This window comes from Genypterus blacodes, unplaced genomic scaffold, assembly GCF_046128005.1.
Source record: "Genypterus blacodes isolate CSIRO-AG114 ecotype Tasmania unplaced genomic scaffold, CSIRO-AGI_Gbla_v1 ptg000052l_1, whole genome shotgun sequence".
Lineage (NCBI taxonomy): Eukaryota > Metazoa > Chordata > Actinopteri > Ophidiiformes > Ophidiidae > Genypterus > Genypterus blacodes.
In genome coordinates this window covers 4,642,138-4,670,059 of record NW_027466864.1, presented here as the reverse complement: position 1 = coordinate 4,670,059, position 27,922 = coordinate 4,642,138, and the positions used below count along the sequence as shown (strand labels likewise).

General features: G+C 41.1%; 6 protein-coding genes and 1 long non-coding RNA gene across 9 annotated transcripts; 5 read left to right on the top strand and 2 right to left on the bottom strand.

Moving 5' to 3' along the window:
* Positions 1-1,484: 1,484 nt before the first annotated feature.
* On the top strand, positions 1,485-4,929 carry LOC143000947 (membrane-spanning 4-domains subfamily A member 15-like). Its single transcript, XM_076150448.1, has 7 exons — positions 1,485-1,569; positions 3,111-3,289; positions 3,392-3,502; positions 3,764-3,820; positions 3,920-4,093; positions 4,234-4,353; positions 4,609-4,929. Exons 2-7 carry the CDS (start codon positions 3,134-3,136, stop codon positions 4,660-4,662), a joined length of 672 nt encoding a protein of 223 aa, XP_076006563.1. The 5' UTR covers positions 1,485-1,569; positions 3,111-3,133; the 3' UTR covers positions 4,663-4,929.
* Positions 4,930-5,660: 731 nt separating this feature from the next.
* On the top strand, positions 5,661-8,428 carry LOC143000959 (uncharacterized). 2 transcript variants are annotated; one of them, XR_012963677.1, is made up of 5 exons: positions 5,661-5,757; positions 7,233-7,343; positions 7,522-7,568; positions 7,667-7,834; positions 7,950-8,428. It is a non-coding gene; the product is annotated as an uncharacterized LOC143000959 (long non-coding RNA). The 2 variants fall into 2 exon arrangements; XR_012963676.1 differs by having other exon boundaries at positions 7,489-7,568.
* Positions 8,429-8,620: 192 nt separating this feature from the next.
* Positions 8,621-11,471, top strand: LOC143001021 (membrane-spanning 4-domains subfamily A member 15-like). The gene is made up of 7 exons (XM_076150564.1): positions 8,621-8,697; positions 9,020-9,214; positions 9,342-9,461; positions 9,912-9,968; positions 10,380-10,568; positions 10,878-10,997; positions 11,168-11,471. The coding sequence occupies exons 2-7, from the start codon at positions 9,038-9,040 to the stop codon at positions 11,210-11,212; spliced, it is 708 nt and encodes a 235-aa protein (XP_076006679.1). The 5' UTR covers positions 8,621-8,697; positions 9,020-9,037; the 3' UTR covers positions 11,213-11,471.
* Positions 11,472-11,610: 139 nt separating this feature from the next.
* LOC143001020 (membrane-spanning 4-domains subfamily A member 15-like) lies at positions 11,611-15,781 on the top strand. 2 transcript variants are annotated; one of them, XR_012963679.1, is made up of 8 exons: positions 11,611-11,734; positions 12,157-12,351; positions 12,444-12,563; positions 13,923-13,979; positions 14,112-14,321; positions 14,631-14,750; positions 14,877-15,157; positions 15,584-15,781. XR_012963679.1 is itself a non-coding variant. In XM_076150563.1 (7 exons), exons 2-7 carry the CDS (start codon positions 12,175-12,177, stop codon positions 14,940-14,942), a joined length of 750 nt encoding a protein of 249 aa, XP_076006678.1. In that variant the 5' UTR covers positions 11,611-11,734; positions 12,157-12,174; the 3' UTR covers positions 14,943-15,781. The 2 variants fall into 2 exon arrangements, 1 of the variants encoding a protein (XP_076006678.1); XM_076150563.1 differs by having other exon boundaries at positions 14,877-15,781.
* A 1,030-nt stretch (positions 15,782-16,811) lies between these two features.
* Positions 16,812-20,011, top strand: LOC143000905 (membrane-spanning 4-domains subfamily A member 15-like). The gene is made up of 7 exons (XM_076150385.1): positions 16,812-16,929; positions 17,669-17,863; positions 17,956-18,075; positions 18,487-18,543; positions 18,830-19,039; positions 19,349-19,468; positions 19,616-20,011. The coding sequence occupies exons 2-7, from the start codon at positions 17,687-17,689 to the stop codon at positions 19,679-19,681; spliced, it is 750 nt and encodes a 249-aa protein (XP_076006500.1). The 5' UTR covers positions 16,812-16,929; positions 17,669-17,686; the 3' UTR covers positions 19,682-20,011.
* A 1,026-nt stretch (positions 20,012-21,037) lies between these two features.
* On the bottom strand, positions 21,038-24,867 carry LOC143000906 (membrane-spanning 4-domains subfamily A member 15-like). The gene is made up of 7 exons (XM_076150386.1): positions 24,711-24,867; positions 23,719-23,913; positions 23,507-23,626; positions 23,068-23,124; positions 22,631-22,840; positions 22,202-22,321; positions 21,038-21,998 (listed from the first exon to the last, which is right to left on the bottom strand). Exons 2-7 carry the CDS (start codon positions 23,893-23,895, stop codon positions 21,933-21,935), a joined length of 750 nt encoding a protein of 249 aa, XP_076006501.1. The 5' UTR covers positions 23,896-23,913; positions 24,711-24,867; the 3' UTR covers positions 21,038-21,932.
* An 852-nt stretch (positions 24,868-25,719) lies between these two features.
* Positions 25,720-26,873, bottom strand: LOC143001019 (1-phosphatidylinositol phosphodiesterase-like). Its single transcript, XM_076150562.1, has 2 exons — positions 26,787-26,873; positions 25,720-26,705 (listed from the first exon to the last, which is right to left on the bottom strand). The coding sequence occupies exons 1-2, from the start codon at positions 26,837-26,839 to the stop codon at positions 25,847-25,849; spliced, it is 912 nt and encodes a 303-aa protein (XP_076006677.1). The 5' UTR covers positions 26,840-26,873; the 3' UTR covers positions 25,720-25,846.
* Positions 26,874-27,922: the final 1,049 nt, after the last annotated feature.

Genomic DNA, 27,922 nt, shown 5'->3' with positions numbered 1-27,922 from the left:
AAAGCAGAAGTTGGGGAATAACTTGGGAAGAATCAACTCAGAACAATAATGAGCAGGGCGCCCAGCATCTGCACAACCTGCAGAGAGAACAAAGAGACACAACGTTTGCTTGGCCACCTATCTGAGCAGGAACATGAAGCTGCCTAGACTCAGTGAAAACCTCAGCTGATTCATCCTCCACTCTCTGCTGATTGTGTCGACTAACTGCTGAGGGAATGTGGGAGTTAAGGGTTCACTCACGCAAAGCGATGTCTGACACGGGACTAGTGGGTTTCTCAGATCTTCAGGGCTTCCCATCCTTTTATGGCACAGCTTCCACATGATTTGACACAGAGGTGGGAAATAACTCTCTGGATCCGAGGTCACCACTAACTTGACCACCGACTTCTCCATGGTAACAGTCATCGACATGCTGACCTGGTTGACTATACGTCTTCAAACAGATGACATAAGTGAAATCAGAAGAAAAGATAATGTCATGTTATTCTACAAAAGTTGCATCTATAATAAAAAAAGACAATAAAACACACATGCCAACACCTAAATCTGTGTGTGTGTGTGTGTGTGTGTGTGTGTGTGTGTGTGTGTGTGTGTGTGTGTGTGTGTGTGTGTGTGTGTGCTTGTGTGGTTAATCATAATAACACACAATTCCATTTCCATTTCTGTCTGTTACCATTGTTTCTTTCTTTATGGTGCGCAAAAGTAAGAAAGATGAAGCTCCCCTGTGGATTAGAAATTGTTGTTCACTTTATGTCGTTCCAGGAAGTACAGTAAATCAGGAGGCCCCTCCCCAGTGATTACCAACCACACTGCTAAACAGGGCGGGTGTGTGAAGGTGAGCTGCAGAATCGGGTTTTACAGTTTGACCTTGAGTGCTTTTTTGTTTTTAAGAATTCAACCATAATGAAGAAGTTAATGCTGCGGCTTTCACAACATTCAAGAAGACATCCTCACTAAAAGATTCTGCGTTATTTTGGGATTGGGATTATATTTGGGATGATATCAGGAACACCTCTGATGTAATGCGATTTAATACAACAGCACAGCCTCAACATGATCACAGCACTGATTCACAGAGCTGGATCACAGAGCTGGATCACAGAGCTGGATCAGCGTCTCTCTGATGGGATCTCAACACAAACTGACCGTTAGAGTCTTTGCATTGTCTGTGTGGACTTGGACTGAGCTGAATGTCCCTGCCACCTGCATCTGACATGTGAGCTCCACTTTTTGTGAAAGTTGTAAATGTCCCCCCTTTATTCACTTATTACTGTCAAAACAGGTCAAGTGGTAATAAACATCAAAAATATATTGAGAATATGACGTAACATGTAATTTTATGACCAATAATCAGTGAAAATAGTTGGAATGCTCCGTTAAACTGAGAGGGAGGATTTTGTCTTGGGGATTTTTTTGTGTGTGCCCAAGTATGTTATATATTGTGGAAACCGGGCTTTTATTCTGAAGAATTTAGCACAGGAAGTGTTATTGTACCTGATGATTGAAGGCACCTGAGCAGAGATCAGACGGGGCTGCTGCAGGAAAGAGAGTTTCGATAGAACCAAACAGGTGAGCTCTCAAACCAATGACACATAACAATTCATAATATAAATATGTCAACGTTAATATGACTTTGAAGTTTCATTTATTTTATTAAACTCGTGAATTTTTACAAAATCCTAAATGACCTGTATGATATTTTATATTTATCTGTTGATAACTCCAAACATGGATGAATTGAACATTTTCATGCCACAATTGAATCATATACTGTGTAGACATCATTTTGCATACTTAGACGATTTGGGACATCTTGAGTATTTAGTATTTACATCCTCACATCCACCAAATCACCATCATACCACAGTAAATCTTGTACTTCTGTAACTGTAGTACTCTGTCCTCAGTACTTTTTCCGGTGAAAGCAGAGGACCTTGTGTTGCTTTGCTTTATTATAATAAATGTAATCATTTCTATGTTAAAGCAGGAGACAGAGTGTTAGATAAACATGAGCCTTCTTAAAGAAACCCAACAGACAGGCAGAGGTGTTGATTCCACTTTATGCTCATTTTTGTGTGTGTGTGTGTGTGTGTGTGTGTGTGTGTGTGTGTGTGTGTGTGTGTGTGTGTGTGTGTGTGTGTGTGTGTGTGTGTTTCTAATGTTTTGTCCAATGTAATAATACTAATAAACTAATAAAAAATGTGTTGGATTGAATGACAAAAACATTTAGTGTGTGTTCAAACCCCCTGACTGCTCCTTTATCTGCATACCATAAACTCCTACATCACCGTTTTGTGTTAGTTTTAGGATTCCTAATACAAAGAGGTTCAGGCAGCAAACAAAGAGGTGCAAACAGTGACACAGGGAGGCTGAGCGCTGAATAAATAATGTTCTGTTCCGGCAGGGATCTGAACTTTTCCTGTAACAAAACAATAACACTTCCTGTTTGAAGAACATCAAACCTGTGTGACAACCTCAACCTGAATAACTGCCGCTTGTTGGAAGGGGATTTTTATACACACACACACACACACACACACACACACGCACACACACACATTTTAATTTTGTGAGCTGCATTGTTAACTCTATTAAACTGGGGGTTGTTTATCTTCATTTTGAACAGGGAACTGAGTATCAACCACAACTACGCCTTCTGTAAGACACATAAAGTGATACTGACATGATTTACAGGTCAACTACATCTAAACTAGCTCACTCACATTGTTTTTTTGTTGTTAGCTGCGGTCTGGAGATATTTAGTGTCCACTTACCAAGCTCTTAAGCCTCTAACATGACAAAGATTTAAGCTTTGAACACCACTATAAAGGCCAAACATATCCTCTGGATGAATGGGTACAATGATGTCATAGGAGAAGAATTTCTGAGGCAACAGTGACGCTATGTGTACCTACCCAAAACTCAGGTTTTCAAGCTTTTCAACACGTTTCCCCCAGGGTTCCTTAGAGTGGAGTCAAAAACCGACACACCGGTTAAGTAAGCAGTGACCTGGCTGTCCAAACCTAAACATGACAAACTAAAAAAAGTCAAAGATGTGAGACCATGACTTTATTGTTTATCTCAGTTACAATGAAAATATTTCCTCGCAGGTTTATCATCAGGGGGGTTCAGGATGTTATTGGCTGTCGGCAAAGACAAAATGGTGAGGCTGATCACCGTAGCGCCCTACGATAAGAACATCCTCCCTCCTCTGTGCCGCCTGCTGTGGGAGCTCTGCTGCAGGCCGGGCTGCTGCTCTGCACTGCCCAGCGCCACTGCGGCTCTTGGGGTGAGAGGAGAAAACCCACAAGCTCTGTTGAAACGGGACAAGTTTAGGGATGTTAACCAAGTTTGATCAAACAAACTTGTCTTTGTTGTAAATTGTTCACAGACTATCCAGATCTTGGTGGGTGTGTTTAACATCGGGCTCGGCCCAGGGAGAGTCAGGCAGCATCCTGGAGACTTGACAGCTCTGGGAGCAGCTTACTGGCTCGGTACTGTGGTAAGATAGTATTGATTTGTTGACATGTTTACTATGAGTGTGTGGGCAGATCTGAACACAGCATTCATGCTCGCGTGGATCAAAAACCGAGACAATTATTACAAACATTTATACACAAATTCAAAGAAGAAGTTAGACTCAAAGATACCATTTCTGGAGGATGCAGATATTGCATCATTACTCCTGTCTGTTTCGTTCATGCACATGAACATTTGATTCCTATATTTCACTCATGCGGACGTCTGCTGTCTGTTGTTTCAGTACATCATAGCTGGAATCTTGTGCCTTGTGGCTGGTCAGTATCCTAAACGTTGCTTGGTAAGTACATTTCCAGGGATGGAAATTGAATTAAAGCTGCAAAGCTGCACAGCGTCAAAAGAACCATGTACCTTCAAAAACACTGTCTTTGCCTTTCAGATGGGCATCACTGTGTTTCTCAACATTTCTGCTGCCATCTTTGCCATCACTGGGATTGTGCTGTACGCTATTGACCTGAGGGAAGCCTCCTTTCTCTGGATGTGTGACACAAACAGCTACAGCTATCTCACTGCTTATGAGGACAGCTGCAGATATGTGGCAGGCATCGCCCAGGTGAGCAGGAGTCTACACAGGAGGAGTCATTTCAATCCTGCCTGACTGATTTGACACTTTCTCTGTTTCCTGTCCGACAAATGCATATGCAAATGTTCAATTGATATTAAAACACAACTTCTTCTTACTCCTTCACTCAGAGTTTGTTGACATCCATGGACGTGACGATGATCGTCCTCGCTGTTCTTCAGCTCTGTGTCACTGTCAGCGCCGCTGTTCTGGGCATCAGGGCTTTGCTCGGTATGATGAACAAAGGAGAGGTATGTCACAATGCATGCAAACCAGAAAAAGAAGGAGCTTTTATTTCCAGAATCAATGTTTCTCTAGAAGCAGAAAATTGGCTTTGTTGAAATCAGTCATCAGCTTCAAAAGCCAAAATGTGTCATCCTGTCTCGAATTCAACAGTGCAGATTTTCATGTATTAAAGTAATGATAGGGTTAATCAATCTCCACGCTGATGAAAGCCCAATGATGAAAAATTGACAAAATCAAAACATAAAACTGTTTTTTACCAGAACATTGAGGCGCCACTGCTGAAGGAAGTCAAGATGACCAGTCCTGGTGCTTAGAATTCATCCATCCATCCATCCATCCATCCATCCATCCGTCCGTCCGTCCATCCGTCCATCCGTCCATCTGTCCATCCGTCCATCCGTCCATCTGTCCATCCATCCATCCATCCATCCATCCATCCGTCCCTCCATCATCCATACCCTCTTCATTAAATGCTTGTTAAACTGTACAATCATAACTCGTAATCATGCTTCATTAACAAACACTGGCTACAAATAAAAGTGCTTAATGTCACAAAGAGAACATAAACACTTTTAAGAACAGAGTGTGTGGGTTTATCTCTCTGTAAGTGTGTGGGGTGATTCAAAGGTTTACATGTATTTTTCATTCCTATCTGTGAATAATGTTTTAACACTTGAATGTCCTGGCTCAGACCGGCCTTTAGGGGGCAGAGGTCCACATTGGGCCCCTCCAAACTAAATTGTGACAAACTAGCTGCCGCTGCAAATGGAGTTTAGCTCATTGTACATACAGTATGATAGAAAATAGAACCAGGGTATTATGTTAGAATTTCTACTGCTCTCTGGTGAGTCCACATCATGACTGCAGCAGGTAAGAGCTGTTGACCTGTGTGACAGTGAATAAAGAGGGGAAATTTACAACTAGGACTAAGAGTAGATACACTGTATATTAAATATAATAAATGAAATGCAGGTGGCAGAGACAAAGGGAATATAATCCAGCACAGTGGAAAGTCCACCCAGACTACAATGCAAAGACTTTAATGCTCCTCTTGTTCAATGTTGGGAAAGCAGCAGCATTGATGGCTCAGTTGCGGTCAAATTCTTAACACAAAACTGCAAATATATATAAAAATATACTGATGATATAATGTAACGTACAATGTAATTACCAATCATCTGAATTTGATGTAGAAAATCACTGAAGTGCTCCGTTAAACTGGGAGGGAGGACTTTGTCTTGGGGATTTTTTTTGTGTATGCCAAACTATCTGTTACATATTATAGAGACGGTGCTTTTATTCTGAAGAATTTAGCACAGGAAGTGTTATTGTACCTGATGATTGAAGGCACCTGAGCAGAGATCAGACCGGGCTGTGGCAGGAAAGAGAGTTGTGATAGAACCAAACAGGTGAGCTCTCAAACCAATGACACATAACAATTCATATTTATTGTATAAAACTTGTGATTTTCAAGAAAATCCTAAATGACTTGGAAGATACTTTACTTATCTGTTGGTGACTCCAAATGTGGATGAATTGATCATTTTCATGTTAAATCTTTGCCACAATTTAATCATATATAGTGTTATGGAGAATGACAACAACAACATTTTGATTACTTAGACTATTAGGGACATCTTTAATATTTAGTTTCCAAATTACAACTTCATAACCACCAAATCACCATCACACCACCGTAAGTCTCGTACATCTGTCATAGTCTTTTCAGGTTAAAGCACACAATCCTGTGTTGCTTTGCTTTAAAATAAGACATTCATTCATTCAAGTTCAATTCATTCAAGGATCTGAATTTTTCCTGTAACAAAACAATAACATTTCCTGTTTGAAGAACGCCAAACCTGTGTGACAACCTCAACCTGAATACCTGTAGCTTGCTGTCAGGGGATTTTTATAAACCACAAAGCTGTTTACCTCATCATCATCTGTGAGAGCGGCACAATGAGCTCATTTTCACATTAAAAACTTACAATCACAAATGTTTGTATCTATATATATCATGAACAATAACTTTTTCTCCAAACTTGTGGTCGGATCAAGATCGTAGCTGTAATTCCTGGATTGTTGATTCATACCAGAGCCGCTTTTTATTTTGGCAGACGCTGGGATTTGAAGACATTGCATACACATGTACACACCCACATACACATTGTAAAGCTGAGCCACTTCATCTGAGAGGAAAGCTCCCTGCACTGTTAACTCTATTAAACAGGGGGTTGTTTATCTCCATTTTCAACGGGGGAGCAGGTCAACCACATCTAAACTAAACTAACCACATTGTGTTTCTGTAAGTAAGCTTAGGCTAGGCTTTGAACACCACTGTAAAAGCCGAGCATATCCTCTGGATGAATGGGACATCATAGCAGAAGAGTTTCTGAGGCAACAGTGATGCTAGGTGTACCTATCTAAACTTAGCTTTTCAAGGCTTTTCCACACGTTTCACCCAGGGTTCCTTAAGTGTCGAGTCAAAGGCCTTACACACCTGTTAAGTAAGCAGTGACCTGGCTGTCCAAACCTAAACATGGGATCCTAAAGAAAGTCAAAGATGAGATCATTTAATGAATCGCAGGTTTTTCATCAGGGGGGTTCAGGATGTCATTGGCTGTCGGCAAAGACAAAATGGTGAGGCTGATCACCGTAGCGCCCTACGATAAGAACATCCTCCCTCCTGTGCGCTTCCTGTGCCACCTGCTGTGGGAGCTCTGCTGCTGGCCGGGCTACTGCTGCTGTAGCCTGCCCCGCGCCATTTCAGCTCTTGGGGTGAGAGGAGGAAACCCATAAGCACGGATGAAACAATTGGTAAAACATTCGGGATGTTAATTAAGTTTGATCAAACAAACTTGTCTTTGTTGTAAATTGTTCACAGACTATCCAGATCTTGGTGGGTGTGTTTAACATCGGGCTCGGCCCAGGGAGAGTCAGGCAGCATCCTGGAGACTTGACAGCTCTGGGAGCAGCTTACTGGCTCGGTACTGTGGTAAGATAGTATTGATTTGTTTACATGTTTACTATCAGTGTGTGGGCAGATCTGAACACAGCATTCATGCTCGCGTGGATAAAAATACTTGTGTCTGTTTTGTTCATGCCCATGAACATTTGATGCCTATATTTCCCTGATGCAGCCGTCTGATGACTTTTGTTTCCATACATTTTAGCTGGAATCTTGTGCGTTGTGACTGGACGGTACCCTATTCCCTGCTTCGTACGTATATTTCCAGTGACTTAAAATAAATTAAATCTGCAAAGCTGCATGTCGTCAAGACAATGATATACCTTCAAAAACACTGTCTTTGCCTTCAGCTCGTCATCACTGTGTTTCTCAACATTTTGGCTGGCGTCCATGCCATCATTGGGATTGTGCTGTACGCTATTGACCTGAGGGAAGCCTCCTTTCTCTGGATGTGTGACACAAACAGCTACGGCTATCTCACTGAGGACAAGTGCAGATATGTGGCACGCATTGCCCAGGTGGGTGAGCAGGAAAGGGGACACCTAAATTGCCCTGAAAGCTTTGCTCTCGATTTGATGATTCATTTACTTCAACCATTATCAAAACACAAGTTAATCTTTCTCCTTCACTCAGAGTTTGTTGACATCCATGAATGACGATTATCGTCCTCGCTGTTCTTCAGCTCTTTGTCAATTTCAACGTTGCTGTTATGGGCATCAGGGCTTTGTTCAATTTGATGAACAAAGTAGAGGTATGAAATTAGTCCGCACACACTCACAATCCATGCAAACCAGTTTTCAGTTCATTCATTTCCATCTATCTATCCATCCATCCATCCATCCATCCATCCATCCATCCATCCATCTATCTATCTATCTATCTATCTATCTATCTATCTATCTATCTATCTATCTATCTATCTATCTATCTATCTATCTATCTATCTATCTATCTATCTATCTATCTATCTATCTATCTATCTATCTATCTATCTATCTATCTATCTATCTATCTACCTACCTACCTATCTATCTATCTATCTATCTATCTCCGTCTATCAATCCTCTGTATGTGTGTGTGGTGATTAAAATGTTTCATGTATTTTGAATAAAGACCTATGAAACTCATTTCCTTGCTCCTCTTGTTAAATGTTGTGAAAGCAGCAGCATTAACGACTCAGTTACGGTTGAAGTCTTATTAAATAATGACTTGAACTTGAACACACTTGAACAAACTGTTCTGTTTGCTCAGTGTCTCAAACACTGCCTGACTTACTTCCTTATATGAAATAAAGTCAACAGCAGCTTCTTATCCAGAGGTGAGCTTGATTGTTCTCTCCATTTCACACCACTTCATTTTATATCCCAACAACCAGAAACAGGTAAAAACTTTCTATTCTATTCCTCGTCTGATCTCATCTTTGTTTCCTAAGCTAAAGATAAAGGTTCCACGTTAGCAGCGCTCTGCTTGTGGCCGTTTGAAGCTCAGACTGATAAACAGATTTCAAATCATCGCGTTTAAGTTTGATTTCCAGTAGAATAACGTATCTACACATTATCTCTCTGAGTGCCCGGTGGGTTTTAATGCTTTATCACAGAGGGAAAAGTCATCAAAAATCATTTGGTTCAGGCAGTAATACCAACCTGCACAGATTCCAGCAGTTTGTTGCTGCAGTGTGGTTTCACTCTGTTGTCTCTCCTCAGTCTGCAGGAGGAGGCGAGATGTCCGTAGCCATGACCAAATCTGAAGGGGTTGCAGTGTTCACTGTGACCTCTGACCCCAACAGTTCCTGCCCTCCAATATTCCAAATCCTGAAGAGCCTCTGCTACAGCCCAGTGTGCTTCTCTGTGTCTCAGCGCCTGAGGATGGTACAGAACCATTATCAGTCAGCAGTTGGGGTGAGAAGCCTGAGAACTGCTGCCATGGGGTTATTATTCATGCAGCCACTTACACACATGATGATGACTCTCTCCTATTTGGCGCTGTATGAATAAGATTGAATTGAATGGATTTCTTTCTGCTTAGACTTTACAGATTTTGGTTGGGTCCATCCACATTGGGCTTGGAGCCATTCTCCTCAGCAGCCACGCTGGCTCTTCGTTCTTTATGGATGTAACCATGTTTCCTTTGTGGCTTGGAGGTTTGGTACGCAAACAGATGCTGTTTATTTGTTTTGTCTCGTGTAGGAATCCCTTTCAAAACTCAATTCAGGTGTGAAAACGATTTGTTTCCACCCTTGCGTTTGCCTCTGATCTTAACAAGAGCCAGATTCCAGTACTCCAGTTGTATATTAAGCATGATGTCCATTCCCATAGCACTTCATCATCTCTATAACAATAATCATATTAGTCACCAGGCTGCACCACATCCATGAAAAGAATCTGTCTGCTGAAACTGGGGGCTTTTATTTTGAAACATCTTCAGGAAACCTTTCCTCTGAGTTATCTGTAGCGTTCGTTGTAAGTGTAAGCCCTTAATATTCACACAGATACTGTTCATTTAGTCGTAGCTCACAGAAATAACATGAACCCACTGAAGCTGTGCTGTTAGTCTGGAAAAGAGGACCTGAAAGAAAACATTTTGTCTTTCCTCCAGTTCATGCTGTTTGGGGTCACGTGCATTCTGTCTGAGAAGTTCCCCAGTCCATGCCTGGTGAGTATCTCAGTGATGGAACAGTCATCATTTCACCCGTACACCTTCACCACCTGATATAGTCTCCAACAGGGACATTACATTTTGTGTCTCCACAATTCTTCACTTTTGTGGGGCTTGAAAGTAGTTGTAAACTAAACAATTTAGTTTGGAGTAGTTGAAAAATAAGTTCTGCCAATACAGATCAGGCTGGTGAGTGTGTTTGTGTGTTTGTGGGGTGTCTGGAGTGTGTCCTCAAAAGCCGTCCACTTGAGCGAGGGAAACAGGTCGATCATTATAAATGTAGCCACAATGACAAAGTTCAGTAGACCAACCTTCAACTTCTGTAAAAACTACAAAATACTGTTCCACATGGTTTAGGGTTTCGTTACATTCTAATGTTACAAAATTGTTATAACTCTACTTCTTTAGGTCATTTCCAATGTGATGCTGAATCTGGCTGGAGTTGCTTTTGCCATTACCGCCATCTTCCTCTACTCCATTCACTGGGGAAGCGTGATAGTTTACTCTTTCTGCGGCCGTAGGAATTTAAGAGTGGCTCCATCTCCTGATGAGAAATACCTGGAGCAGCGATGCAAGGAAGGGAAAGCCATTACTCTGGTGAGTGTAGAAAACATCAGCTTCAGTTTGAATTTGCAGATGTTGCATTAAAATTGAATGTTGCTGGTTCTGGATCTCTCTCATAACACAGGAAACATTTAAAACAGCAAAGGATCTGAAGTCACAAACACTTGATGACTGTTTTCACTAGAACGTAAACAAAGGAAGTGATAGTTGTCCTTAGAGATTCAAATAAAGCTGTCAGAATTGAATTGAATGAAAGTGTTTTTGTTGTGTGAGATTGATTATTGATCATGTGACCTGAGGGAGGAGATTTGTTTTATCCTGTGCTTCCTTGTGTCCCATCAGATGCTTCTGAGAGGCATCACCGCTGTGCTCATCATCATGTCGGCTCTTCAGCTCTGCCTCACCATCAGCTCAGCTGTGTTGGGCATCACAGCTTTAAAGAAGGACAAGAGCGTGAACAAGGTACAATATGTGAAGTCCTATTTTTATTAAACACCTTTATTAACATCTGATATTCTATACATGTGTTGCTCAACCATACACAGCATACAGTTAATGGGACATTTAAGAGGGTGCAACAGGTTAAATAAAGAATCATGTCCTCTTATGTGCTTTACTGTTATTTCATTTAGATCCCTGATGACGATGACGACGTCACTGATCATACCACAGTCTGAGGGAAGGTCTCTACTTTAATCTGCATTGACTTACTTTGATTCCTTATATCATCAGTGGTTCTGAATAAAGTTGTTACATCAACATGCACTTTCACATTTAAGCAAATGTATTAATTGAGTTTTTTGTGATTTTGGATTTGATTGTATATATGTTAAATAAAGGCTTGAAACTTTTGTCTTAGGGCAAATTTGACGAATAAACATTCATTTTAATTAAAACAATAGTTCACTGTCTGTGGGATTGATGAACGGCAGGAACTTCCCACTTCCTCTATTCCAAGTTGTTAAAGAATTTTCCCAACTGACCCGTTTTAATAATGTCGAGTCAAAAAGTCAGAAAGTGCTGGAATCCAGAGGAAAAGGAGAATCAAACGTAAACGTTGACGGGGCGGAACCATCCACAACCGCCCCGTGTGCTTCCCGGACCATAAATACTGTACTTCCTGGACTGACAGAAAGGCTATTTCTCCTCCGGGATCTGTGTCATTAGGCTTCATTTCTTTTCCCAACAACCAGAAACAGGTAAAAACCTCAATTCTATTCGTGTTCTGATCTCTTTGTTTCTAAAGTAACTAAAGATTCCAGCTTTTCTTACCTGCTGTTCTTTCAGCTCCTGTAAAGCCTACGCAGTCATGTCCGTGGTAGAAAGCTGCCATTTCTTTACACTTTGCTTGATTGAATTGTACATTTCTTTTATGATTGCACTTGCAGTGATCACTCCCAATCAGATTCAATCCAAAAATCTCATGTGGAAAATGCCTAAAAAGTTCATTAAACTTGTAATGCAGCCCGAATAGGCATGTGGATTCTGCCTCCTTCCTGGGGATCTAGGAGTTTCATATCCAAAGTAGACTTTCACCTTAAGATATCAAATGTGAAATGACCTCAATCTGTTCCAGCAGTTTGTTGCTGCAGCGTGGTTTCACTCTGTTGTCTCTCCTCAGTCTGCAGGAGGAGGCGAGATGTCCGTAGCCATGACCAAATCTGAAGGGGTCACAGTGTTCACTGTGACCTCTGACCCCAACAGTTCCTGCCCTCCAATATGCCAAATCCTGAAGAGCCTCTGCTACAGCCCAGTGTGCTGCTCTGTGTCTCAGCGTCTGAGGATGTTCCACACCGGGTCTCAGTCAGCACTTGGGGTGAGAAGCCTGAGAACTGCTGCCCTGGGGTTATTATTCATGCAGCCACTTACACACATGATGATGATGATGATTCTCTTCTTCCTGCTTAGGCTTTGCAGATTTTGGTTGGGTTGATCCACATCGGGCTTACACTCATCCCCTGCAACATTGGTCCTAGCTATTGGGGGGGTTTTGCTGAAACCGTTTGTCCTTATTGGCTTGGAGCTTTGGTAAGCCAACATGTTCTCTGTGTTTGTTTTGTCACCTTCACTCTGTAGTCCAAATACTTTGGACAACAGTTTTGGTGTGGAAACAATCTGTGTCCTCACACGCGTTGTCACAGTGTATAAGAGAGGCCGGCCTGGTAAAGGATTATTTTCCAGCTCGTGTTCAGGCGATCGGTCGGGTCGGCCCAGCCCGTGGTGTGATGACATCACTGAGCATGTCGCAATCCACACCACAGCAGCTACAATGTGAAGCAGGGGTCGTCAATGTTTTTCAGGCCAAGGACCCCTAAAGTGATGGAGAGATGAAGCGGGGACCCCCTACTATAGATATTGTATAAAATTGTGTTTTATATCAAACTGGGCCTAGTGCCTTGTATAAACATAGGTTTTCTCATCAATGTCTGTTGACCTTGGAGGGATTTGAGACTAGTTTGGAAGTATTCAACAGGTTTGTCTTTTAAGTGGCTGTGGGTTGTCTCCAAGTGACGCTGCGGCTTTGATGGCTTCATAGATTTGTTTGACAGCACAGTAGATCAAATGACACACATTGGTAATAGATGAAAGATATCATTTTCTGCCTCCGTTCATCCGCTACTACAATATGTTGGATTCATGTTATTGTGTATTTAAAGCAGTGGTCTCCAACCTTTTTGCCTCTGAGAGCTACTTTGACAAAATGAAAGCGTCGGAGAGCTACTCGTGTTGACATTATCAGTAACATTTATCCACATGGCTGATTCTCCACCCAAACCAGCTGAATAAGCCTCTTCTGTGCGAACATTTACACAATTTCAATATCCAACACTCACATTTTGTATCAAATGCACTTCAATTCAGCAACATCAGCTTCTTTTTTTCTGTCTACATTTTAGGGGTCAAACTCACACTGATGAATTCACATCATATTAATCTGAAAGATTGGATAGAAATGTAAACAGCTTTACCAAGTGACGTGTTGTCAAATGTACGTATTCTTTGAACCTTTTGCAAGCTACTCAGAAACGGCCGGCGAGGGACGTGTTGGAGACCGCTGATTTAAAGACATTTACATTTGTGGGAAAAAAATTGAAAATAATAATAAACAATAAAACAATTACTAAAATAATTGTCTACTCAACTACAAATTTCGCGGCTCCCCCTGCAGTACCTCCGCGGACCCCCTGGGGGTCACGGACCCCCTGTTGAAGACCCCTGATGTAAAGCATTTTGTCTTTAGTGCCTATATATTACATGAAGCTAACTTTAACTCCAAACAAGCAATCGGCTTCACACAGATATTGTTCATTCACTCATAGAACCCTCTGAATCTCTACTGTTAGTCTGGAAAAGAGGACCTGAAAGAAAACGTTGTGTCTTTTTCAGTTCATGCTGTTTGGGATCGCGTGCATTCTGTCTGACAAGTTCCCGAGTCCATGCCTGGTGAGTGAGTGAGAGGTATTTTTTACCCTGTTCCCCCAATCTCAACTTGCAAATATTTTGAGTCACAACCACATGGTTTTGGGTTTTGTTACAATCTAATGTTACATAATCATCATAACTCTCCTTCTTTAGGTCATTTCCAACGTGATGCTGAATCTGGCTGGAGTTGCTTTTGCCATTACCGCCATCGTCCTCTACTCCATTAACTTGGCACGAGCGAATGTGTACAACCTCTGCCAGAGGGACTATAATTACTGGTACGGGTCTCATACAACAGTGGCTCCATCTCCTGATGAGAAGTACCTGATGGAGCGATGCATGGATGGGCAAGCCATTATTCTGGTGAGTGTAGAGAACACCAGCTCCAGTTTGAATTTACAGCTGTTGCATTAAAATTGAGAGTTGCTGGTTCTGGATCTCTCTCATAACACAGGAAACATTTAAAACAGCAAAGGATCTGAAGTCACAAACACTTGATGACTGTTTTCACTAGAACGTAAACAAAGGAAGTGATAGTTGTCCTTAGACATTCAAATAAAGCTGTCAGAATTGAATTGAATGAAAGTGTTTTTGTAGTGTGAGATTGATTATTGATCATGTGACCTGAGGGAGGAGATTTGTTTTATCCTGTGCTTCCTTGTGTCCCATCAGATGCTTCTGAGAGGCATCAACGCTGTGCTCATCATCATGTCGGCTCTTCAGCTCTGCCTCACCATCAGCTCTGCTGTGTTGGGCATCAAGGCTTTAAAGAAGGACAAGAGCGTGAACAAGGTACAATATGTGAAGTCCTATTTTTATTAAACACCTTCATTTACATGCTCAACCATACACAGCATACAGTCAGACAAAATATTGATTTGAAGTTAATGGAATTTAATGTTATGTTATTTCATTTAGATCCCTGATGACGGTGAGATCTGCAAACCGCTGCTGGACGACATCACTGATAATCCCACAGTCTGAGGGAAGGTCTCTGCTTTAATCTGCACTGTGCATTTCCTGCACTGACGTACTTGTATTCCTTAAGGGAATAGTATATTTGTTGCCTTTTATCGGGGCTATTTTCCACGGTCATCCTCAAGTCCGGCCTGCGCTCGCAAGCCGTACGTTACGGAGTCACGTAACCAAACATGACAGCAGTGCCATTTGTTAGACTGACAGCTGATTGGCTTATAATCGTTTTGTGACCAAAGGGGGCGGGATGTCTGAATTTGGTTGGATAGAAATAGAAACAGCTTTACGTGTTGTATTCTTTGAACCTTTTGCTTTTACCTTTTACTCAGAAACGTCTGGCGAGCGACCTGTTGGAGACCACCTTGAAGGGAAAAAAATGATTTTGAAAAAGAAAATTATTTAAAAAAAATTGTCTATTCAACCACAAATTTCGCGACCCCCCCTGCAGTACCTCCGCGGACCCCCTGGGGGTGAAGGAGGAAAAGGAGAATAAAATGTAAACGTAGACAGGGCGGAACAATCCACAATCGCCCCTGTGCTGCCCGGACCATAAATAGCGGCGCGTTTGTTTACTTAGCTACGGGGTCGGTTGCCCGGTAACGCGTGGCTTGTTAACCCTTTAAGTGCCTCGTGACGTGTTGCTTTGTTAGTTCCTCAAATTGTGAAGATTGATGAAGAGAGGAAGAATATGTCCAAATGAATTTGAATAAATACGATGTAAAATAGTTCATGTTAAAGAATACAGTTTGTATGTGTATGAGTAATAGGTAATTTACTTTATTTGCACTTAATGTATACTTTAAGGACACTTTTGGTTTCACAGTATTAAAGTGTGTGTTTCCTGTCAATATTGGTTTCATGTGAATTATTTGCAATAGCATGTTAAGTATGTACAGTATTTTTTTTTTTTTAGTGTATCCCTTGGTTGATTTAAATGTTTTCCCCTGCTGCCATTGCCATTTAAAATGATGAAGTAAAGGATCTGTCAAACTAAACTGCTGCACCTGATAAATTAAATGGAAGTGGAATTAGAGTAGATTCCAGTTGGACGTCTTGGTAGATGACTCGACTCCTTTCAAGTGGGGAAACTGCACAGGCAAATAATACAGAACTTGACAAATAAACACATGTGAAACTCTGAAGTGCAGCTCACGTGTTACCCATATATTCAAATTACGTGGGAATGATGAGGAATCACTAACTTGCTCCTCTTGTTATAATGTGCTTTCTTTTCTTTTTTAAAAGCGCTGTAACTCACTCAGTTCCACCTGATGCTGCTGCAGCACACGTCACCTGCACCAACCGCTTCTGTTTGCTCAGTGTTTCTGCCGGGAAACACGGACTCACTGTACTTCCTTATTTGATATAAAGTCAACAGCAGCTTCTCATCTAAAGGCGAACTTCACCAGAAACAATGGAAACTTTGCACAGAAGTTATTAAAAACATACACAAATGTAGGTTTGTGTGTGTGTGTGTGTGTGTGTGTGTGTGTGTGTGTGTGTGTGAGAGAGAGAGAGAGAGAGAGAAAGAGAGAGAGAGATTTTTCTTATTGTCCTTTCTTCTGTTCTGTTCTGAAGCCTGGTATATTTTCACAATAAGAGTTGAGAACACGCGTGTGCAGGGGCTTTAGAATCAGACTCGTGTTTATTGCCATGTATGTTTTCACTTGCAGGGAATTCGCTTTGGTGTTTGGTGCAATGCAAATATGAAGAGAGAAATAAATGATTTAATAGATGTAGACCTCTATGAGCAGCACACACACACCGCTTATGATGTGGAAGTGGCAGGGTTTAAAGGCATTACTTACATTCAGCACTGTGAGGAAACATGCTGCATCATGCCTGCAAATACAAAACCCGCCTGCTGCCAGGGAACAAAGAGGAGGAGCTGATTGGCTGGCTGACTGACTATGCTTCCTGCAATAGGAGAGAGGCTGGTTCTCCTCTGTGATCTGCGTCATTATGCTTCATTTCATTTCCGATCAACCAGAAACAGGTAAACACCTAACTTTTTTTCGTGTTCTGATCTCAATCTTTGTTTCTAAAGTAACTAACGATTCCACGTTAGCAGCGCTCTGCTTGTGGCCGTTTTACGCTCAGATTGAAAAATTAATTTCAAACAAGTTTTGATTTCCAGTAGAATAACATAATGATCTTCCTGAGTGCCGCGGGGTTCGATCTGAAAGCCTCACATTGGTTTACATGTTTGACCTGGTGCACACCTGACACGAGTTAGAATTCTAAATGTTCGTTTTTATGTAATTGTATGTATCTATGTTTATTTTAACTCTTTTACTATTCTTGTATTTAACGTCTATTTGATTTTTATTTTATTCGGGGTTTTTTTCAATTAGTGTAAGCTTTTCTTACCTGCTGTTCTTTCAGCTCCGGTAAAGCTTTCGCAGTCATGTCGGTGGTAGAAAGCTGCCATTTTTTTACACTTTGCTTGATTGAATCCGTTGACATCATGGTTGTACATTTCTTTTATGATTGCACTTGCAGTGATCACTCCTAATAATATTAAATCCAAAAATCTCAGGTGAAAAATGCCTAAAAAGTTCATTAAACTTGTAATGCAGCCCGAAAAGGCATGTGGATTCTGCCTCCTTCCTGGGGATCTAGGAGTTTCATATCCAAAGTAGACTTTCACCTTAAGATATCAAATGTGAACTGACCTCAATCTGTTCCAGCAGTTTGTTGCTGCAGCGTGGTTTCACTCTGTTGTCTCTCCTCAGTCTGCAGGAGGAGGCGAGATGTCCGTAGCCATGGCCAAATCTGAAGGGGTCACAGTGTTCACTGTGACCTCTGACCCCAACAGTTCCTGCCCTCCAATATGCCAAATCCTGAAGAGCCTCTGCTACAGCCCAGTGTGCTGCTCTGTGTCTCAGCGTCTGAGGATGTTCCACACCGGGTCTCAGTCAGCACTTGGGGTGAGAAGCCTGAGAACTGCTGCCCTGGGGTTATTATTCATGCAGCCACTTACACACATGATGATGATGATGATTCTCTTCTTCCTGCTTAGGCTTTGCAGATTTTGGTTGGGTTGATCCACATCGGGCTTGGAGCCATCCTCTGCAGCATTGGTCCTGTCTATTGGGGGGTTATTAGTGGAACCGCTTGTCCTTATTGGCTTGGAGCTTTGGTAAGCCAACATGTTCTCTGTATTTGTTTTGTCTGTCACCTTCACTCTGTAGTCCAAATACTTTGGACAACAGTTTTGCTGTGAAAACAATCTGTGTCCTCACACACTTCACAGTGTGTAAGAGAGGCCGTCCTGATAAAGCAAAATTTTCCAGCTCGTGTGCAGGCGACAGTCGGGTCGGCCCTTTGTGTGGCTGATGAAGCCACTGAGCATGTCGCAATCCACACCACAGCAGCCACAATGTGAAGCATGTTGTCTTTAGTGCCTGTATATTATTACATGAAACTAACTTTAACTCCAAACAAGCAATCGGCTTCACACAGATATTGTTCATTCAGTCTTAGAACCCACTGAATCTCTACTGTTAGTCTGGAAAAGAGGACCTGAAAGAAAACATTTTGTCTCTTTCAGTTCATGCTGTTTGGGGTCGCGTGCATTCTGTCTGACAAGTTCCCGAGTCCATGCCTGGTGAGTATCTCCGTGATGGAACAGGCATCATTTTACAGTCACTCCTGTACACCTTCAACACGGGACGTTACGGCTCACCTGATATGTTGGTTTGGCGCCGACATGGCCTCATAAATGTTGCCACAATGACCTCAAATCTCCCACAGTGACTGTTTGAAGTTTAAGACCTAATTTTTTCACCCTGTTCCCCCAATCTCAACTTGCAAATATTTTGAATCACAACCACATGGTTTTGGGTTTTGTTACAATCTAATGTTACATAATCATCATAACTCTCCTTCTTTAGGTCATTTCCAACGTGATGCTGAATCTGGCTGGAGTTGCTTTTGCCATTACCGCCATCGTCCTCTACTCCATTAACTTGGCACTAACGAATGTGTACAACCTCTGCCAGAGGGACTATAATTACTGGTACGGGTCTCATACAACAGTGGCTCCATCTCCTGATGAGGAGTACCTGATGGAGCGATGCATGGATGGGAAAGCCATTATTCTGGTGAGTGTAGAGAACACCAGCTCCAGTTTGAATTTACAGCTGTTGCATTAAAATTGAGAGTTGCTGGTTCTGGATCTCTCTCACAACACAGGAAACATTTAAAACAGCAAAGGATCTGAAGTCACAAACACTTGATGACTGTTTTCACTAGAACGTAAACAAAGGAAGTGATAGTTGTCCTTAGAGATTCAAATAAAGCTGTCAGAATTGAATTGAATGAAAGTGTTTTTGTAGTGTGAGATTGATTATTGATCATGTGACCTGAGGGAGGAGATTGGTTTTATCCTGTGCTTCCTTGTGTCCCATCAGATGCTTCTGAGAGGCATCAACGCTGTGCTCATCATCATGTCGGCTCTTCAGCTCTGCCTCACCATCAGCTCTGCTGTGTTGGGCATCAAGGCTTTAAAGAAGGACAAGAGCGTGAACAAGGTACAATATGTGAAGTCCTATTTTTATTAAACACCTTTATTTACATCTGATATTGTATACATTTGATGCTCAACCATACACAGCATACAGTCAGACAAAATATTGATTTGAAGTTAATGGAATTTAATGTAATGTTATTTCATTTAGATCCCTGATGACGGTGAGATCTGCAAACCGCTGCTGGACGACATCACTGATAATCCCACAGTCTGAGGGAAGGTCTCTGCTTTAATCTGCACTGTGCATTTCCTGCACTGACGTACTTTGATTCCTTAAATCATCAGTGGCTCTGATGATATTAGGAATCTAAAGTTGGTACATGGAGTTGCTTTTATTCAAATGATTGCACTTAAAATTTCACATTTAAACAAATCTTGTGGTCTTGTGTTCCACCTGCTCTGGATATTATCTTAGATAACAAACAATCAAGCTCTTATTCTTACTTATAACGTTTTAATGCATTGTGTTAAATGTGGTGTTAATTGATTTAGTAGTGATTTGGGATTTGGTTCTATATGTTTTCAAATAAAGGCTTGAAACGTTTGCTTTGGGTCGTGTTTGTCAAATATTCATACATTTTAGTTAAAACAATAGTTTACTGTTGTTGTAACAACTGTCTGAATCAGAAAGGGATTGATGAAAGGCAGGAAATTCCCACTTCCGGAAATCCAAGTTATTTCCAAACTGAGCATGCCGGGGATCATGGCTGGGTATTGATACTTATTAGTGTTTGAATCAGCTTTCAGATTAGATCTCATCTGTTTTGCTGAACATTTACCAGGAAACGATTGATCCTGACAGGGAAGAGCCTGCTCTTCTAACATGGACCTGTGTCTGGTGGCTGTATTTCCAATATTCACAATTATCTGCTTGTCATGATACTCTGAACCAGATACTTGATGTTTTCCTCATTATGTCATATTTGCTGTGCCTGACCTGACAGCATTGTGGTAAGCGTGAGGACTTGTTTGCCAGATGTACTACCACATGTTGGAGACCCAGCTGTTTCTTGCTATGATTGAAAACACTGAAAAGTGAAGTCACAACAAAGGAACAACCTCATGCCAAGAGAGTCTTTACCAACAGTTACACCCGAGGGTGTACAGTGGTGAATACCATGCTGTTTTCCTAAACACATAGTGTTTAGTAAATGATTATAAGATTCAAATGGCAGCCTGAGGTGTGAAGACGACAGTGTTCACACTGACCTCTGACCCTAGAAGTGTTGGGCCTCTGTTGTGTCAACTTCTTGGTCTGATAAGTTACAGTCCAGCGTGTTGTCTGCCTGTGAGCCTGAGAGGATTCACCCCCACGGCTCAGTTTGTCCTTAGAGAGAGCGATGCAACAAAATAACACAAGGAATAATGACTAATTATGAAGCAGGAATAAGTGGCATAATATACAGATACATCAAATTGTTGAAATGTTTATTCATTGTTGAAATGAATAAACATAATGTATGGAAATAGTACAGAATTTGATCTATTTATATTGCTTACGGTCATTGGCACAGCACCTCCCTGAGGAGCTTTGGTATAAATCTGTTATTATCAAATATTCTTGATGCTGTTGATTTCAACTTTTTTATTTTTAGTATTTGTTTTTATTGAAGCAAACATTTGACATGACAGTGCTCATACAGTTATAGGACATTTTGGAGATATTTTTTTATACAGAAAGAGGGGGAAAAGGACATTGAGATAGAGAAAGAAAGAAGGTTGTATTATTATTATTATAAGAGTTACATTTCTGTGATCTATGTTTCATGTTAGCAGATTTGTGGCAGAGATCAACATTCAGACTCTGATGGGATCAATACCCAGCCATGATCCACAGCATGCTCACTTTGGAAATTCTGTAACAACTTGGATTTCAGAAAGTGGGAAGTTCCTGCCTTTAACCCATTCCAGTAGTCGTAGGAGGCAGTAGTCGAGTGGGTAGGGCTTCCGCTTAAGAACCGGAGGGTTGCCGGTTCGAGTCCCTGCCGAGGTGCCCCTGAGCAAGGCACCAAACCCTCAATTGCTCCCCCCTCTGCGAAGGGTGGTAATATAATGTAATGTAAGTCGCTTTGGATAAAAGCGTCTGCCAAAGGATCGTAATGTAATGTAATGTAATTCCTTTCTGACTCACAGACAGTAAACTATTGACTTAATTAAAATGTATGAATAATGTGTCAAATATAACCCAAGCCAAGTGTTTCAAGCCTTTATTTCATAACATATAAAGAACATAATCCCGTTATCCCATTGAAACCTTCTAAATATGAATTAGAGCTTGATTGTATAGAATATAATATCCAGAGCAGGTGAAACATCAGTAAAAATCGAGGGGAAAAGAGACAACATTTGTTTAAATGTGAAAGTGCAATCATTTAGATGTAAGCAACTCCATGCTACAACTTTATTCAGAACCACTGATGATATAAGGAATCAGACTAAGTGCAGATTAAAGCAGAGACCTTCCCTCAGACTGTGGGATTATCAGTGAAGTCGTCCAGCAGCGGTTTGCAGATCTCACCGTCTTTGGGGATCTAAATGAAGGAACAGTAAAGCACATAAGAGGATATGATTCTATATTGAACCTGTTTAAGTGAAGAATTCCCTCTTAAAAGTCCCATTAGATTCAAATAAAAATGTTGTCTGACTGTATGCTGTGTATGGTTGAGCAACACATGTATAGAATATCAGATGTAAATAAAGGTGTTTAATAAAAATAGGACTTCACATATTGTACCTTGTTCACGCTCTTGTTCTTCTTTAAAGCCTTGATGCCCAACACAGCAGAGCTGATGGTGAGGCAGAGCTGAAGAGCCGACATGATGATGAGCACAGCGTTGATGCCTCTCAGAAGCATCTGATGGGACACAAGGAAGCACAGGATAAAACAAATCTCCTCCCTCAGGTCACATGATCAATAATCAATCTCACACTACAAAAACACTTTCATTCAATTCAATTCTGACAGCTTTATTTGAATCTCTAAGGACAACTATCACTTCCTTTGTTTACGTTCTAGTGAAAACAGTCATCAAGTGTTTGTGACTTCAGATCCTTTGCTGTTTTAAATGTTTCCTGTGTTATGAGAGAGATCCAGAACCAGCAACTCTCAATTTTAATGCAACACCTGCAAATTCAAACTGGAGCTGGTGTTCACTACACTCACCAGAATAATGGCTTTCCCATCCATGCATCGCTCCATCAGGTATTTCTCATCAGGAGATGGAGCCACTGTTGTACGAGACCTGTACCAGTAATCATTTTCGCGGTCACAGAGCCAGTACAAACGAATTTCTGCAATGTTAATGGAGTAGAGGACGATGGCGGTAATGGCAAAAGCAACTCCAGCCAGATTCAGCATCACGTTGGAAATGACCTAAAGAAGGAGAGTTATGATGATTATGTAACATTAGATTGTAACAAAACCCAAAACCATATGGAACAGTATTTTGTAGTTTTTACAGAAGTTGAAGGTTAGTCTACAAGGGGGAAATAAGTCTGAAACTTCATACTTAACTTAACTTAATACTTCCATCAGTGTGAGAGATTTGAGGTCATTGTGGCAACATTTATACTAATGATCGACTTAATTCAAATACTCACCAGGCATGGACTCGGGTACTTCTCAGACAGAATGCACGTGACCCCAAACAGGATGAACTGGAGGAAAGACAAAACGTCTTCTTCATTTTCTTTCATGTTATTTCAGTGAGCTACAACCGAATGAAAAATATCTGTGTGAAATATTAAGGGCTTACACTTACAAAGGTTTCAAAATAAAAGCCCCTAGTTTCAGCAGACAGATTCTTTTCATGGATGTGGTGCAGCCTGGTGACTAATATGATTATTGTTGTAGAGATGATGAAGTGCTATGGGAATGAACATCATGCTTTATATACAACTGGAGTACTGGAATCTGGCCCTTGTTAAGATCAGGGGCCCCATTAGACGTTGCTGTGATCTAAACTGGGTTTTCAAAGGGATTCCTACTGCTGTGGATGAACACAGAGACAAAACAAATCAACAGCATCTGTTTGCTTACCAAACCTCCAAGCCAATAAGGAAACATGGTTACATCCATAGCATACGAAGAGCCACCGCCACTGGCGCAGAGGATGGCTCCAAGCCCGATGTGGATCAATCCAACCAAAATCTGCAAAGCCTAAGCAGGAAGAACAGAATCATCATCATCATCATGTGTGTAAGTGGCTGCATGAATAATAACCCCAGGGCAGCAGTTCTCAGGCTTCTCACCCCAACTGCTGACTGAGACCCGGTGTGGAACATCCTCAGACGCTGAGACACAGAGCAGCACACTGGGCTGTAGCAGAGGCTCTTCAGGATTTGGCATATTGGAGGGCAGGAACTGTTGGGGTCAGAGGTCACAGTGAACACTGTGACCCCTTCAGATTTGGCCATGGCTACGGACATCTCGCCTCCTCCTGCAGACTGAGGAGAGACAACAGAGTGAAACCACGCTGCAGCAACAAACTGCTGGAATCTGTGCAGGTTGATGCATAATAAAATAACCCTCATTTGGTCTGAAGATGCAATATTATTGGTCCAAACAATTTAAACGGGATCCACCACTATGAGCCCTTTGTGTAAAAAGACACCAGTCCATTCAACAGATCGTGGCTGGGTAACATTGAGCTTAGGATCAAAGTACCTTTCAGATATGAACCAGTTAGACCTCATAGATTCTCAGGAACCTGGCAGCTTCACAGAATTTCCTGTTTAATAAGCAATATGTATCACCTATGTGTACGAAATGCGTTACACAAGTAAACGTGCCTATTCCCGCCGCATTCCAAGGTTTAATGGAATTTCACTGCATTTTCCACATGAGACCAAAAGCTAAAACAGGTAAACAAATAAAAACAAAAAAATTTGGGAAAATAAAATAAAATTGAAAAGAAGTAGAAGGTCTTTCAAGAATAATGAAAGTGTAAAAACAAACATAAATGCATGTAATGACATAAGACATAACATAAAAACACGATCTGAACATATTAAAATAATTATACTCGTAAGAATAACTCGTTGCGAGCCTTTCACATCGAACCCCGCCCTTCACTCTCTGACAAAGCATTAAAAGCCCAGCGCGGAAGGCAGAGAGATCATAATGTTATTCTACTGGAAATCTAAACTTAAACGTTATTTGTTTAAACGTGTTCCTCATTCTGATCCTAGAACGGCCACAAAATACATCGCTTCAGTCCCTTTGACGTGGAATCTTTACTTACGTTAGAAACAAAGATGAAAACAGTTCGGTTGTTCGGGTCTAAAATGAAGCGTTTACAGATGAAAACAGAGAACGTCTGCGCGACTGTGACGCACTTTGTCCTGGAGGAAGAAGTTCGCTCGGTTTCCCGGTAGTTCCTCCCCTCGTCCGCCAGCAGAGCCGGAGCTTAACCCTTTACTGATCAATAATCCAAAATGATCGACAAAGACGAGGTGAATGTGTGTTTTGATTCGTAATGAACGTTTGTTGTTTGGTTTGACATGGAAACATACTATGCTGGCTTCACTTGCTGTCGGAAAATTGAAAGTCGTGGTCGATGCAGGGAAAACCTTTTATAAGGAGGAAATGCAGCAAGTGTGATGTTTACACTTTATTTAATGAAAACGATTGCAAAGGGGCTGTTATAATAATCATACAGGATCAGAGGTGCTGACGTGTGAATGAATTTAAGCTAACAGTTGAACCAGAAGAACATTTGGAGAGACACGAAGCCCCGAGGAGCTTCATTCATTCACAATAACAAAATGAACTACAACTGTGTGTGAAAAAAAGAGATGGCAAATTAATAATGTATGTATAATGTAATAATGTATGTAAATATATATATATAGTTTGAAATTATTTTTCTGGAAGGTTTCCTCCTCAGCTAATATCAATAATTAACAATTAATTATAAAGGGGCGGTTCAAATGTATTAATTATACACAAATAAATATAATATAAAGATATTTATTATTCATTCATTATTTGTTGTTCTCTTGTTTCTTTCATAAATGTGGAAAAGGATCAAATGTTTATATTTTTTAAGAAGCATTAAGATGAAAGAAAGATGAAAGACAAATAAGTAATACAGACTTGAAATTGATTTTATAAATGTATTTATTTTACATCTCAATTATGGTTGAGAAGAAAAAAATGTTCAATTGTTAAACTATTACATTTTCAAGGCATTCCAAAAGTTTAGTTTACCTGTGAAATTGATTATATTTAATTACTTTTAGACAGGTTTCTGCAATATTTGATGAGTGGTTGTGCCGTGGATCAAGCACATTGAGGAGCAAGTGAATGGTGGGATAGAGCAGAATGCAGACAATGATGGGTAAAGTTAGCTAGTGGGTGAGATCTTACACTCGGGCTTTAAACAGCTTCTTGGCCCCACCAGTTTAAACCGATCACAGTCTGAATGAGGTCGATGCCGGGGAAGTCCATTGCGATGATACCGAAGCACGGTCTGGGCTGATTGGGGTAAAACTGTCTCAGGTATTGATTGAGCCATGGGTTTACCTTCTCTGCCACCTTTTTGGGCGTTAGAAACATTCCCCACAAAGTACCAAAGCCAGTCCCACTGCTGTAGGTCAGAATAGCATTAGCGCCACCGCAAGCTTCAGTGGCTTCGTTCAGCTGCTTTATTATCTTGTTGTCTTTATCTTTAACGTTCGAAACCTTGTTGTTACTTTTACCGTCGGTGTCAATGAGAGGGATTCCCAGAGTGAAGGTACTTTTCTGCAAGAACACTATTTTCCCCCTGACCTGACCCAGAGTGGGCATCCCTGAGTCCACCCACACATGCTGCTCGTTGCCAAGCAGATTCCGCACCATTTGATTAACGGTGTTCTTGTCGAAGAACTGAGGTTGCACGCGGATTAAAACAGCCTCGGTCTTAAACTCGGACAGGAAGGCTTGCACGGTGTCCAGGACCACCTTGAGAGTGCTGTGCTGGTACATGATCCCATGCATAACGTAGAGGGAGTCGCCCAGTGCGAACACTTTAAGGTCGAGGAAACGTATGCCGGCCCTCAGCTGATCCCTCAGGCTTAGGACTTGGCATTCGGCTTCTGGGCCTCCGTAATGGGCCATGCTGTTATGGGTGCCTGGGAAGGTGATGAGAGAGAGGGTGCGGAAGTTCTGGATGCCCGACATCCAGGGAATATTGTAGGACCCAGGGAGCACGAGGTTTGCATTGCCGTTAAAGAAACTGTCCCCGTAGCAGGAAAACCTGAAGAACAAGAGCTTGTGAGCCATAAAACTATAACTTCAAAGTATTTTCCTACTATTCCTACTATTGTATTATACTTACGTGACAGACAGCAAGACACTGCAGAAAAGCAGATATTTGTGGCCAGCCTCCATTTTTGATGGAATCCACCAAAAGACTTGTGAAATGAATTTACAGCAGCCTGGAAGTCAGCAATAAGTACAATGAAAGATTAACAAAGTTCTCATTTTCAATCATTTCAGTATCAATATGTACCTAATTGTCGGCGCTACCTTACAGCCTGGACGTCCTCACCACTCACACACTCCAGTAGGGTAGCTTATTCTACTACAACAAAATCCGTAATTTATATTGCTTGGTTATCAGAGATATTATGGGTGTCAACATCAAATAGGAATGATATGTTAGGAGACTTTTCGCTTGTATTTAAATGGAGGTCAGAGTGTGTTTGCATATCAGGTTTGGCTGTTTGCTTATAGTGTGTTTGAGAAGGTGGATCCAGTGAATAATGTCACTGGGAAATGAAATCAGATCAGATTAGATGTGATTTCATATTTGTACTGTTAACATTAACTAGGAATTATCTTGAATGCAGCCACACCAGGGCAGCAGAGATGATAACTCCAGCACAGGCAGTGAGGCTCACACCACACTGGGCATTATGTGCCAAAGGAGCCACTGTTTCTATCACATTTACTATAGAAGTATTACTGAAAGCTTGCCAACAGTTTCTTTCAAAGGTTCACTATTAACACATTACATAATTAAGATAAGATAAGATAAACATTGGGGTTACAACAGCAAGATTGTAGCAAAGGGAGGCTTCAGTAGATAATAGATTAGTAAATTATTTGAAAATAAGGACCATTTTCACATTTTTGAAGAAAATAAAAGTGTTTGTTGGGTGTCTCTATCACTAATAAACAGTAGCATTTGATTCCAGCCAAAGTAAAGTCACGTGTCAACAAAAACCCATTCGGGAGATTAATTAAAATCAATCAATAATTGCACATCCGCTTAGCCAGTGTAAGAGCCAAATGACCCGGATGATAAGTAATATTTATTCAAAAACTACTTAATATTGATGACTGATGATTTAATTTTAAAGATCATATGGTCCATATTAGTCGAATGACGTCAATATTATACCGTTGTTCGTTTTGGTGACATCAATGTTGTAATTCTGTTCGTTTCGTGACGCCAATGTAGTTTATTTA

Excerpts from the sequence above, each read along its gene's own strand:
- LOC143000947 (XM_076150448.1), top strand. The coding sequence starts at position 3,134 with ATGTTATTGGCTGTCGGCAAAGACAAAATGGTGAGGCTGATCACCGTA. Across the intron at positions 3,503-3,763 it reads CTTACTGGCTCGGTACTGTG|TACATCATAGCTGGAATCTT; the intron begins GTAAGATAGTAT and ends CTGTTGTTTCAG. Across the intron at positions 3,821-3,919 it reads AGTATCCTAAACGTTGCTTG|ATGGGCATCACTGTGTTTCT; the intron begins GTAAGTACATTT and ends TTTGCCTTTCAG.
- LOC143001021 (XM_076150564.1), top strand. The coding sequence starts at position 9,038 with ATGTCCGTAGCCATGACCAAATCTGAAGGGGTTGCAGTGTTCACTGTG. Across the intron at positions 9,462-9,911 it reads CTTTGTGGCTTGGAGGTTTG|TTCATGCTGTTTGGGGTCAC; the intron begins GTACGCAAACAG and ends TCTTTCCTCCAG. Across the intron at positions 10,569-10,877 it reads AAGGGAAAGCCATTACTCTG|ATGCTTCTGAGAGGCATCAC; the intron begins GTGAGTGTAGAA and ends GTGTCCCATCAG.
- LOC143001020 (XM_076150563.1), top strand. The coding sequence starts at position 12,175 with ATGTCCGTAGCCATGACCAAATCTGAAGGGGTCACAGTGTTCACTGTG. Across the intron at positions 13,980-14,111 it reads AGTTCCCGAGTCCATGCCTG|GTCATTTCCAACGTGATGCT; the intron begins GTGAGTGAGTGA and ends CTCCTTCTTTAG. Across the intron at positions 14,322-14,630 it reads ATGGGCAAGCCATTATTCTG|ATGCTTCTGAGAGGCATCAA; the intron begins GTGAGTGTAGAG and ends GTGTCCCATCAG.
- LOC143000905 (XM_076150385.1), top strand. The coding sequence starts at position 17,687 with ATGTCCGTAGCCATGGCCAAATCTGAAGGGGTCACAGTGTTCACTGTG. Across the intron at positions 18,076-18,486 it reads CTTATTGGCTTGGAGCTTTG|TTCATGCTGTTTGGGGTCGC; the intron begins GTAAGCCAACAT and ends TGTCTCTTTCAG. Across the intron at positions 19,469-19,615 it reads AGGACAAGAGCGTGAACAAG|ATCCCTGATGACGGTGAGAT; the intron begins GTACAATATGTG and ends TATTTCATTTAG.
- LOC143000906 (XM_076150386.1), bottom strand. The coding sequence starts at position 23,895 with ATGTCCGTAGCCATGGCCAAATCTGAAGGGGTCACAGTGTTCACTGTG. Across the intron at positions 22,322-22,630 it reads ATGGGAAAGCCATTATTCTG|ATGCTTCTGAGAGGCATCAA; the intron begins GTGAGTGTAGTG and ends GTGTCCCATCAG. Across the intron at positions 21,999-22,201 it reads AGAACAAGAGCGTGAACAAG|ATCCCCAAAGACGGTGAGAT; the intron begins GTACAATATGTG and ends TCCTTCATTTAG.
- LOC143001019 (XM_076150562.1), bottom strand. The coding sequence starts at position 26,839 with ATGGAGGCTGGCCACAAATATCTGCTTTTCTGCAGTGTCTTGCTGTCT. Across the intron at positions 26,706-26,786 it reads AGTGTCTTGCTGTCTGTCAC|GTTTTCCTGCTACGGGGACA; the intron begins GTAAGTATAATA and ends CTTGTTCTTCAG.